This window comes from Strix uralensis, chromosome 13 (genome assembly GCF_047716275.1).
Source record: "Strix uralensis isolate ZFMK-TIS-50842 chromosome 13, bStrUra1, whole genome shotgun sequence".
In the NCBI taxonomy this organism is placed as follows: domain Eukaryota; kingdom Metazoa; phylum Chordata; class Aves; order Strigiformes; family Strigidae; genus Strix; species Strix uralensis.
In genome coordinates, this window is record NC_133984.1 from 8,733,985 (window position 1) to 8,746,927 (window position 12,943).

Genomic DNA, 12,943 nt, shown 5'->3' on the forward strand with positions numbered 1-12,943 from the left:
TATCTTCTAGTGCAGTGCCTCAACAGTAGTCCTGCTGAAGCCTTCCCATTGCTGACCTGAGGGGAGGACTGCCGTTTGTCCGCGCTCTCAGACAGGCGCTTCCCTTTTCACAATACCATGGCACTGTTGACTCATGCTCAGCTTGTGACATCCCAGATTATTTTCTGCTCTATCTGCTATGTAGCAAGTTGTTCTCTGTCTTGTCTTTCTGCAATTATTCCTGTCTAAATGTTTTATCTTGCATCAGTCCCTATTTCTCCTCATTTTCTCCTGGATTGTATTTCTAACTTTCAAGATCAGTTTGAATTCTAACGTGTCAGCAATGCTTGCAAATGTTATAGGGATGCTTTCCATTCCATCGTGCAGGTAACTAATAAACATACTGGACCGAGGACAAACTAAGGGCTTGATTCTGTGTCTCTTATAGTAAGCAATACTGTCTGACAACTTTATAGCTAAAGAATTATTCACCCAGATAAATACAAGTCAACTTGAGCCAAGACTGAGAATTGAGGTCCTTAGAGTATAGATGTATTAGTAACACAGATTGTTGCAGGTACTTGTCCCAGCAGGAGAGTAATAAACAAGAATGTGCAGTTAAAGCCCATTTAGAAAGAAGGTTGGACAGCTACAGTAATTTTCATGCCACCAATTTTCTTTCCATCGCTCATGGCAGTTACATTCACCACAGGAAACCCACTATAATCTGTCACAATATATGTCTTACACTTTTGGATTTAGAATGTTTTGAAACACTTTTAAACAATTTTTCAGAAGCCTGCGCATGGATATAAATATACAAATACATCTAATTTCCCTGGTTTCTTGTTTTACCTCTTACTCAGTGAGACTCTGACATAAATGAAGTTGAATATGCATTTTACTAATAGATACTTCAATGATCAAAGCGATTAGGACCTGTAGGCTCACAGAAAACCTGGGGCTGTTTTTTTGAACTAGAATATAAAAACTGTTATACCAGATAAGTCTAGTCAAGCACAACATCTAATACTGTGTAACACTGGATACTTTGGGAAATGGGATAAGAAATAGATTAATGGGTGGGTGCTTCTTCCTCTAACACTGTCCCCGGATCTACCAATGGCTTAAGTATTTTCTGAGCTAGCTTTTTTTTTTTTCCCCTTGCATCTGGGTTGTCACATATGCAAGCTTCTACTTGACTAATTTCAGCTACTATTATTTTGACTAATTTCGGTATTTCTTAAACTGAAATGGATAGTATAAAGCCCCTGGAATCTCAAATTGCATGCAGTGCCAGGGTTCTATTGATTTTCATCTCATAATGCCAATATGTACCCATCAGTGATTTGGCCTGAAACATTTTTGAAAGATTTGTCAGAAACTATCACATGAAAACTAAAAGGACAGAAGAGATGACTGTAAAATTAAATTATTCACTTTTCCACAGGGACAATGGAAAAAAGGACAGTCTTTAAAGGATTAGAATAAATCAGCTACTGCAATCAAATCTGCAAATGCTGCAAAATTGAAAGATGATTAAAAGTGCTGCTGAAGCCACGCAAGGTCAAAATTTTAATGAAGTTCCACTAAAAAGGCGTAAGCAGTAATTGCATGACCAAACTGAAAATCTGAGAAACAAGGTTAAACAGGAAATAAGACTAAAGTTACAGTTACAAATGCTGAAACATTAGCTCAAACATTCCTAAACCGCTCATCAGAGAAAAAGGTAACACATTTTCTGCATCGAGGCAGATTTTCTCAGCTCAGTTCCTGTGTGTCTAAAGATAAAAGATATGCATATCAAGCAGTATGTATATGTATGGAGAGCAGGAAGGGACAATGCCCCACTTCTACCTCAAGAGTCCTTTTATCTCTCATGAATTTGTATGTGCTTGGCCTTTTTATTTTAAGTTTACAGCCTCCACTGTCCCACCACAAATATTCTGAGTGTGCAACACTTGGTTTGTTTCCCTTCCTGTAATTTATACCTTCTACTCTGAAGATTTGCATGTGCAGAATATCAGACGTGTTAAATTGCAAGCACTGAGGCCACTTGTATATGTGTCTGCTGAAATGGAAAGAACAGAAAATACCATCTCATTTGAAAATTAATTTTAGCTGCCCATTCCTTTTGTAAGCATTCCCTTCAGCAGAGTAATTCTTCCCATGCCAATTGTCTCATTTTTCTCAGAGAAGCAAAAATGGATAAATAGACACTGACCCCTTTTATTGCACAGTGTGTTATAGAAATTCTGTAAGTTAAGGAAAATATATGTAACCTAATCAAAATTCAAAGGCACCTCAAAACATTCACACTTTATTTTTACAGATACGGGAAGTACAGGCTCATAACTACACATTATTTACTGAGCTTGCAAAAACATAAAAATTGCATTCTTTCAGGTAGTTTGACCATGTTTTTGTACCACGCCTATTGTACTTTATGTTGTAGAGAATCAATATAAACCATCTTGGTGATATTTTCTGATAGCTGTTGATGAAAGGGAGATGGAAAAGGGCATGGACACAGAACAAGGAGTCAAGAAATCTGGGCTGGGTTTTTTTTTGCTGTGCTGCTTTGTTCATGACATAACCAGAGACTTTGATTTCAGTGACTCAGTTTTCTCATCTGTAAAATGAGGATAACATCTGAATGTCTCTCACTGGAATGGTGAAATTTAATTTCAGCATGTGTATAAAGCACATTGAGATTGCTAAGTGGCAAGGTGTTATTACTACATATTATAAACAAAAACTTGGGAAATTTGGCACCGAACGTTGAGGGCTTTTTCCCCTTTAGCTGCCCTTTTGTTTTAAATAATAATAATAGACATTCTATTAACACTGAGAGGAAACAAGAGTCAAAAGATTATCTGTACACACGTGCTAAAGTGGGGAAAGCCAATATAACAAACAACAATCAGAGAAGAGGGCAAGTCTGTGGTCTGAATATTCAAGTTAAAATGGAGCCCTGCTCTGAATTTTTGTAAGGTTCCTTTTTACTCTCTTGAAACACTACGTGATCTTAGTGCTACTTTTTATTAATTATTCCCGTTTACGGGATAATTCTTTGGCCCACAGACAGGTAAACTTTCTGTTTATGATTTCAAAGGGCATTTTCTGCACAGGGCCCAAAGAGCCTACCCTTTAACACGGCCATGGATGCTGTTTTATTCTTACTCTTCCCAGAGCATAAACCCAGAAGCAAAATGAGAAGACTTTTCCAGAATTCACTGATAACAAACCAGGCAGCAAAATAACAACTAAGTGACAAATTCAAGTTAACGTAGAACAACATCTGGGAATTCATTCGATGGGGTTTCAGTGATTTTTATCCTGACTGGCCGGACCACTTCACCCTTATCCTGCTCTTGGAAGCACGTACAAAATCAGGGGTACTTGAGACACAGGACTCAACTCCCATCCCTGTCGCAAGCCAGTGAGCTCTCAGTTATGCAGTGGGTGCAACCCAACTCTGATTTGTGATTGCTTCTTCTTTTTGAATCCGGTGAACCTAAATTTCCATAGGACCACTGAACATGGGATGCACTTCACCTTTAGACCATGGGTCACCCAAGCCTAGCAAACTGTCGGCAGCACCCAGCAGCATCAGCAGCCACAACCCTTGCGAGCTCGTCCAGCTGTGTGCGTTTTCCACAGCTTCAGGCCAAGGCTGCACTTGCTACAGCAAGGTAACTGCGCCCAACCGTCTCCAACTCCCGCCCATCCAAGTTGAGATGAAAACTTGATGGACCATGTGAAAATTGAGCCTGCCTCCCCTTTGCTTGAGCCAATTTGTTGGGAACAGGAGTTGACAGATGGACTGTTTATAGCGGCTGGTTGCCGCAGGCAGCTGGCCCAGAGGTGTGTGTCTCAGAGCTCCCCATCAGCAGGCAATTCATCACGGCTCATGGCGGGACGGCGCTGGCAGTTGTTGGGGGCCATGAGTTAATGACCCGTGGGGCAGCTGCAGCGCTGGCCTTGCTGCCATGCGCACAGGCCGTGTCCTGCTCTGAGGCGGCCTGGGGTGCCGGGCTCCCCCCCAGGGCCTGTCCCACGAGGGATCACGACGGCTCGCGTGGAGCGGCCGTTTCTAGCCGCTTCGTCGCGCCTTTCCGCGGGTGTTCACCACCCACCGCCTTAGGCGGGCTCCGGGCGGGACGGAGCAAGGGGGAGAAAGCGCCTTTCCCCCCACGGCCGCTTGAGGCCCGCGACCCCGCCGGAGCCGGGGGACAGCCCCGGGCCTCGCTACGCCCCGGGGCGGCAAACCCCGCCCGGCCCCGGCGAGCGGCCGGGCCGAGCGGGGGCTGCGAGGGGCCGGCGCCGGGCGGGCGGTGCGGCGCGGCCCTGCCCTCCCCCGCGGCCGCGCTGCCGGGCGGCGCGGAGCCTGCGCACTGCGCTCCCGCGTCCCCCTTCTGCCCGGCCGGCAGTCGCGCGTCCCGGCGCTGAAGATGGCGGAGGGCGGCGGTGGCGGCGCGGCCCCCCCCTCCTGCTCTTCCTCCTCTTCCTCCTCCTCCTTGAAGGGGCTGCGGGAGCAGATGGGTGAGAACGGGCAGCGCGGCCCCGGGCCGGGAGGGGAAGGAAAAGGGGGACGGGGGGGGGGGGGGGCGGGTGTCCGTCCCGACGGGGGCGGTCTGGGGACCCCCCGCGCCCCGGCGGCCCAAGGGCACGACCCGCCTTGGGGCCGGGTGCCTCCCGCTCGCCTTCCGCCCCGCGGTACGCCCGGCCCCCTTGCCGGGGCGGGGGGGAAGGGGCAGCGGGATGTGGGGCCGCCGCAGGCCGCCGGGCTTTGTGTCCGGCTGGCGGCGGGCTGAGGGAGAGGCGCGTCTCCCGCCTCCCGCCGGGGCTGCCCGGCCACAGCCCCTCTCCCCGCCCGCCGGCCCGGACGGGTCTGCGAGGCTGCCGGGCGTCCTTTCCCCCACCTCCAGGCGTTAATTGCTGACTTGGGACCTCTCGCCGCTTGTAGGCAGCAGCAGAGGCGGCTGCAGGACTGCTTCGTTACACGAGTCGCCCATTTTTCACCACTTCTTGACGGTCTGAACTTCTCGGTTTCTCTGGTGGCTCTTGCATTCAGGCTGGCAGCTATCGCAGATGGCTTGTCCTAGCGATGTGTCCGGCGACTGCTCCGAGCGCAGAGGACAGGGACAGTCTGTGCCATTGATTCCTAATCCAAGATTGGATAACGCCTCAGTTTATTTTTCTTTTAACTTTTTTGAACAGGTGTCTTGAGGGCGAAAGAAACTCTGTTCTGGTTTTGTCCTTGGATGTGTTTATGTGCCTGTTTATACTGACGGTCCTTAATAATTATCGCACTCTGAAATGAGTATTGGGCATGCATGATGTGTGTTCCAAGCATAATTTCATGGCGCATCCCCACACGTTAGCTTTGTGGGTGAGCCATTAGAAAAGATAAACATCTTATCCCAGACAAAAAAAAAAAAAAAAAGAAGGAGAATTGTGGTTTGATTTAAACTAACTTGGACTATGTACAAAAACTACTCTTGACAGCCTCTCTCGCTTGAGAGATATATGTACCTATGTAATTACATAGAGTGCTGGCAAAAGGTTCTGAATGCACAACTCTCATCTAGCAGTCTTTCTTCTTCGTTGTGTTGTGTATCAGAAATACTATTTAATTACTTTTTATTTCTCTTTCAAAATTAAAACAATCTAGTGTTCCAGAAGGATAACAGTCTGCCAAAAGATAGTGCTTCTCACCTGCACAGACCATGTCTATTTGATCCTTATCCTCCCTGCTAGAACTGCTGAATTATCTTTTGTGTGTTGGATGCACTTATACTGTGGCTCCTAAGTTTCTCTAAAGAAGGGCGCCCGTGTTTGCTGACAGCTGTCATGACCTAGATTTAGTCTCGAAACCAGAGGTGAAATGTTCCTTGAACCAGGCAGCTCCATCTCACTTTAGATATGCACATGTTCTAATATGCACATCATGTTAAAAAAACAAAAACCCTCACTAGATCCTGGAAAGGCTAGACCTTGAATTTTTTTTCCCTGAGGGGGTAGAAGTCACTGAACCAGAATCTAAACTTCAGTTTAGATAGAATGCATTTCTAGCAGTTATCTGCTAGAAGATGGGCTCATTGCTAATGTGAGTTGAAGCAATACTGTCTGTCACTGTACAGGTCGCTGCAGTTCTGCTCCTGACTTTTTATCAGTAGTGCTCCCTCACTCTCTGGGGAAAGCAAATGATGTTTAGAAATCATCCTTGCAGTCCAGCGGTTAACAGTGGAATTTGTAAGATAATTGCTACTGTATTTGCTGTTGTTTGGAGAAGTTGTGAGCAGCAACCAAGTCTGATACCACAGCTGTTTGGAGAAGATGTAGAAAAAAAGACAGCAGGAGGAACCTCATTCTGTCCCACGCTGCAGTTCGGTAGGTTCAGAGAGGGACATAACTTTCTGCCTTTCTAAGTTCAGTTCGCTGCATGGGGAGCTTCTGAGAAGGTTCCAAAATAGCTGCTAATTAGAATACTTGCACCCAGTTTCTGCTGGTCTGTGGGCAGTTGTGTACTTTGCTATCTTAATCAATCTGGAGAACAAAATCTATACAAAACAAATATAGTGCTGTGCACCGTCAGTCATTTGCCAGTGAACTTCTGGTTGGGAATCTCATGTTTAAAGAATAAATATAAATGAGCAGCATCTTGCTGAGAAACCACAGCTCCTTCTGGTAGTCTGGCTAGGAGGTATTTATATACGTTTTGTACAGTTACCTTTTGCATAGGTTCCTTTGTGGGCCCTTATTACAGGACTGCTGGGTTCTTGTTCCCTGCCTCTGCGCTCTGTTACCAGCCTCTTGATAATGGTTTGATCTGTGGCTGATCGGTGCTTGTTGATTGTTTTAGGCCTTGAAAGTGTAGAATCCCATGGTACCACTTGTTACTAACTTCTGTACCAATGCGGTAAGTTTAAAGAGAATCTTTTATTTGCCAATTCAAGCCAGTATTGAGGTGAGGAAAAGGTGTTTCTCTTTCTTTGAGTATCAAGTGTAATTAAGACTCTGCAGGCCAAATCATGCCTGCTATGCCAGTTCTACAATTCCTTTGCAATAATTTTCTGCCCTTACACCCTTGTCCAATCTTATTTACTTCAGGTGGATGACAAAAAGCAGAATTTGCTACTACATCTAGAAGCCAGTTAACATTTGTCAGTGATGCATGAACATCACTTAACATTAGAAATGAATTGTGATTGTACACTGTGAAACAGCAGTGCATAAATGGCAGTTGCTTACTCCATTCTTGTGATCCATGCTTGCTGCTGTCATCCTTCAGGGATGAAGAGGAATTTTTGCTCTTGTTCTAATACCATAAGCACTGCTGAGCTTGTTAAGATTTGAGAAGAGGGGAATAGTCAGTTACTTGTGGTTTACCCAGTAAGTTAGGTTTTTCTTGAGTGGTATGGATAATCAGACTACAAATACATATAATTTAAGCTGTTATAGCCTGCATTTATTGTTTTATCTTCATTTTCACTGAAATACTAAATTCTCTTACACTGTCTTTTGTAGGTAGTACCAGTGGTAGAGAATGTATATTTGCTTTTGCCAGAGCTTGGCTGTGCTGTTGGCAGGATTTCCACTAGTGTATGGAATCACTGTTGTGAATATTATTCAAAACAGTATATTAAAATTATGTATGTATATTTTCCTTTCCAAGACCTATGTGATCTTTTGGTAAACCTGCCTCAGGACCTGGGACAAAAATAAAGTGCCTTTTTTCAACAAGTCTAGCTGCAGGCATAATTTGTGTGACCTGCGTGGCCAAGCCCAACGTGGTTGGAAGCTGTCTAATAACAGCTTCATTCCACCTGATCAGTTGTTTCTCCCAGTATAAGTGACACTGTCTGGCTTTTTCTTGCCTGGGGCACAGTTCCTGGTAACTTCTTTACCAAACACATATCCACAGAATTGGCACTAAAAGAAGGCTGGATGGATAACTAACAGTGAAACTTCACTGCTCAAGCAAGTAGTGAGGAACATGCTCAGATTTGTCGGGTCTCTAGGTAATAGTTACAAAACATAACTTAAGAACAGAACACAAGTTTGCACCAACGCCTGTGGAAGTACTAGAGAACCCTTTGGCAGTCTTGGTGGCAAAGTCCCACACAGAAGATGGTGCGTGCTGTCTAGAGAACATTGTTTGGGATCCACAAGTGTCTGTCAGTCACTCAACCAATTAATTGACCTCTGCATCAGAGCTGCTTGCTGGCAAGAGAAAGAATTTACTTTTGTATTTTGGTTTTTACAGAGTGGTTGTCAGTAGAGGTAGGCTTCAAGACTTGTCTGGGAAGCTGCAAGACAAGGGAACTATTCCTTTGCCAGGTTTCTGATAGCATGGGGGTGCTGCAGTAAAAGCATCCTCAGTGTTCAGTTGTCTTACTTGGTGGTGTTTGTACGAATGACTCTGTGGAGCAACGGTGGCCCAGTGACTGGAGCATTCAACTGGCATTCACCAGGTCTTGTTTTGTCAAGCTCCTAGTAACTTTGGAAAAGGTCTTTTAAGGTTTTTCTGTGCTTCATCTTTTTTCCCCCTGCGTGGCAGTAGTAGTTACACTGCTTTACAGAGTGCCGAGGTGATGAATGCAAAGAACTGCACAGAAATTGGATTTCACATAGATCCCGGTGGTGAGCGAGAACATTCCCAAGTCAGGCTGAGAACTTAGTGTAATTGTAATGGCTATGAGCCTTAATTTCATTTTCTTCTTGTTCATGGAAATGCAATAGTACAGAGTAGGGATAATTTCATGCTGATCCATAAAGATGTATGCTATGTATTAGATGCTTAACATTTGAAGATTACTTCCAGTTGTAAATGGTTTTTGAAAAAGGTTTTATTTTAATTTAAAACTTTAAATTCTTGAGATTTTTCCAAATGCATTCAAGAAAGTTATCCTCCTTGCTGCAAAGCAAAAAAAAAAAAAATCAAAACCATGTGCCTATACAACATATTTTTTAAAATTTCTTATACAGAATGCTCTATTCTCTACATATTTCTTCATGTGTTAAAGTTACACAAGATAAATTTGGATTCCATGCTCTAATTCAGATGGAAGTATTAAACAAACATGACTTTCAAGGATCATAACTCTTAACGGTGACAGCCCAGAGATACTGTGGCTTGTACTATCCCTAACTGTACATAGCCTTACAATGTGACTAGAATTAAGGACTGCTGCTGCTTTATACACTTGTGGTTTTCAAAAAGAAAACAGGTAGAAATATTTAAAGTACTGATATGCTATTATTAATTATCAGTTCTTAAAAGTGATAAGAGAGTTAAGAAGAAAAGCACTGGATAACTATGAGATAAATGGAAGAAATACTCTGGGGTCTCAAATGCTGCTGTCTGTCTTTAAACTTGATTAAATAATTGGAGATGCTTGCAGTCCTGTTGTGAAAGGATACCCTGACAAATTAAATTCTGAGCATGCAGTTTTAATGACTTCTGTGAATATGACCTATCAGATGACTTGTGATATTTTAAAAACAAACGGGATTTTGAATTCCTGGTCTGCCACAAATAAACTAGCACCATTTAGTTTTCAATTGCATAGCTTACAACCAGGTAATTCTTAATTGATGATATGCTTTCGATGTGTTTGCATAAGTCTGTCCAGTAATTAAAACTGTTCTAGATTCTGGTGATTAACTTGTTTGGAGTGTGGGATTCATGGAAGAAAAATCAAATGTTACTCAAAGTGTTTTCGTTTGAAAGAGAAGCCTCAGCTGCCCTGCATAATGCCTCAGCCATCCACCCTATATATGCCTGTGTGTTCACAGTGTACATAAATGGATGCAAGCATTTGCTTTTAAGAAGCCTGGCCTAGTTGCTTGACATTTGTTTTCTTCTAAATTATTTTTATTTTCCAGTCAGTTTGGAACTTCTGCTTTCTAGGTGAAGAATCCACAGCTGAAGTTGCCTTTGAAGAAAACAGTTACCACTAGCCATGCTCAGCATACCTCTGTCTTTCCTCGTAGTGTGTTTTGGCTTCATAATTCCCAGGGAACTTCTAATATACTGTCTTATGAGTACTTAACTGGCTCTTAATTTACAGACACCCTCTGCTGTTTAAATGTACTGACCTGAATATTGTGAGGGAGCAAAGATACTGTAGTGGCCTATGAATTGCCTTCTCCGGGCAAGTGTTTTAAAGCTTCCAAGTGTTAAAATTCCTCTCCCAAGTCCGAGAGGGATTGGCTACAAGAGTAGAGAAATCCTGTAGAGATCTTTATACTTAAAGAACATAATTCAATAGAACACATTTATTCATTTGAAAGTTTATTCTCTACTTAGTTTTGCCAAGAGAATTTCTTTAAGGAACATATTTTTGCAGCACGGTGTGGATAAATGATATACAAGTTGGGTTCTGGACATTCAAAACCAAGGATGGTCATCTCCAGACCAGATCAGCAAGTGTCACCTTACTCACTTTCAGATTTGTCTGGAAGACTTTCTGCCACTAGGTAGTGAATGAAGCAAAAATATAGTCTCTTTATTGGTCTCTTTTGCCCTTTTATCCTGCTTAGGATTTTTTACACCTGTTTGTCATTTTTCACTTAACCCATTCTTTAAGCTCTTTGGGGCAGGAACTGATTTGTGATTTGCCGGGGTCTTACATTACTTGTAGTGGAATGCCTCAGAGCTTTCATTTTTTAATTAGTTAGGTTAAGCATACAGTTCTAAGAAAACTTGCAGTTTAATTCCTCTTACGTTTTGCACCACTGTGTTCTGTTTTAGACAGCATTAAACACGCTGCAGACCTGTCAGTGTCTTAGAGCAGTGTTCTGGTGCACAGCTGTATTGAGTGATTTGATCTGAGTCTGGAGGCTGGTCTCTTGGAGGTAAATGCCAACACAGTCCCTCTTCTTCTGAAGCAGAGACAGTGTTTGCATGACCTCTAAAGTTGCCATAAGAAATTCATTAAGTTTAAAAGGCAAAAGCAGTCGTTTTCACTGCCATCATGTAAAGCAGCTATTATTCTTCCATCTAAAGAAAGCTCAAAATGGTGTTTTCACAGGGTTTGTCTCAAGTTAGTTGTGACTTGTAGTGCTAGGCTGTGTTCTTTGCTGGCATTGTTTGGGCTGGGTGTATTAAACAATAGCCAGCCTGCAAACAAGAGGACAAAAGCATTTACAAGAACATGCTTCGAGGAAGCAAAAGAAACCAGACTGCTCTGGAAAGGGGGAAGTAGGGGATAGAAATTAGCCAATATCCAGTGTTAGGGATAGTACAATATAAAAGAAATAAATAATACAACAGGGAAGACAGATGTGAAAGAGAATAGAGCAGAAGTTTGTCTTGAAGTTACTTTTTGTAGGAGTGTGAGCAGGAGTCAGGTGAAGGCAGCCTCCAGAGTTGGAGGAGTAAAGCAGTGATAGCTATTTTCTGTCTGTCTAGCTTTTGCCAACACTTGAGCTAGAATTATGGTGGGAACTAAACTGCTCTGACACCTGTTAAGCCAATCCAATGTGAGGGACAAAACATGTTAAAAAACTTTTTTCTAATGTACTTCAGGAGCCTGAGGCATTGGAAAGTGTTATTAAAGAAAGAAAATGATCTCTACAGAAGAGCAGGTACTAATAATCTTCCACTCTGTGTTTAAAACTCCACCATTTTACCTTTTGCATCCTTCTGTAGCTGTTAAACCTGTGTCTAATTCTGTCAGGTTTGGAGTGTTTAACCTGTATACACTTACATATAAATATTTAACTTATGTCACATAGCTACTAAATTTCACAATGAATCCACTAGAAATTATGTAAGGGCATATTTATTATATAAGCTGCTTTCATTTTAGTCCCATGTATTAGGACACTTTGGAATTTCTACTGTGCAGGACCAGGTAGATACTGATTTCTGTTACACTTTGGAAGGTTCACAAGGGACTTTTAGTCATAGTTTATTGCATCAGCATTGCAGGCAGTGTCTAATATATCTTTAAAAGAAATCACTCAAGGTAGGTGAAAGTAATTTCTGTTTGTTTTGCAGTTGATAAGAAGAGTTTGTAGTTGCCAACCCACAGAAACCATGCAGAAATACTCTTTTTGCATCTAAAATGCAGCCTTAATGTATTCTGGTGGAGAATTTTACAGAAAGTACAAATACTTTAGTGCCTTGCTCTTTCACTGAGAAACGTAATGAGCATTCCAACCTTCCCAAAATTCTGTCTTCCCTGTGGCTGTGTCTTATGAAGACTGTGCTTCTAGACAGCAAAGACAAGAGAGCAATGCATGGCTGTTTGCTAAAGAACACAATTGGGACTGTAAGGCTTGTATATCCTTTCTGCAGGAAGCATCAGCTCTGAAGAGAGGTCATTGTGCAGATAAGCTTGGTAAGCACTATGCAATAAACAGATTAATAACTAATGCCAGGTAGAACAGGGAAATTATCTCAGTTGTATTAAAGCTTGCAGAGAGTTGGGAATGTGTGAAGTAGAGAAATGTCCCCATTGGGGGTCTTTTTGTACAAATCATATCAAAAGAGATGGTAAAAGATTGTGTTCTTTTAAAAAAAAAAAAGTGACAAGTGGATCGTGGAGAATGCAAAGCCTTTTCACATTTCTTTGGGAAGGTGAGGAAGAAGCTGGGGGAAGAAGAGTGTGGCAAAGGGGAAAACAAAGGCAGCAGAAAGCCAGTGGGTGAGAGGAGAGTATCTGCTGTGGTTCAGTTTAATTTCTTTCAAGTGGTAAATAATAACATGTCCTAAAGAACCCCAAATGGTGAAGCTGGGAGCCTTTTCTAGCAAAGGGAATGGGTTTAGTGTGTCAGCCCTGTGTGCACAGTACCAGAGTGCTTCTTACCAACCTTATGATGACTTCTGCCAGAGTTGCTGACATCTTTGTCCCCTTTGAGTGTTGTGCTGGCAGTTGCTTTTCCCATGAAGTAGAGAAAAGCATAACTCTTGTCTGAGCAGTGTGAGCAAGGTTAAAAATAAGAGAAT

At 42.7% G+C, this 12,943-nt stretch overlaps 1 protein-coding gene across 2 annotated transcripts in view; it reads left to right on the top strand.

Moving 5' to 3' along the window:
* The first annotated feature begins 4,354 nt into the window (after positions 1-4,354).
* Positions 4,355-12,943, top strand: part of MAP7D3 (MAP7 domain containing 3) — a 46,684-nt gene continuing 38,095 nt past the window's right edge. The window contains exons 1-3 of one of the 2 annotated variants that reach the window (XM_074883095.1): positions 4,427-4,524; positions 11,519-11,577; positions 12,293-12,335. In XM_074883095.1, coding sequence (XP_074739196.1) covers positions 11,557-11,577; positions 12,293-12,335 — 64 coding nt within the window. In that variant the 5' untranslated portion in view covers positions 4,427-4,524; positions 11,519-11,556. Of the gene's footprint in view, positions 4,525-11,518; positions 11,578-12,292; positions 12,336-12,943 lie in introns of both variants that reach the window. The other variant, XM_074883094.1, reaches the window with a different exon arrangement.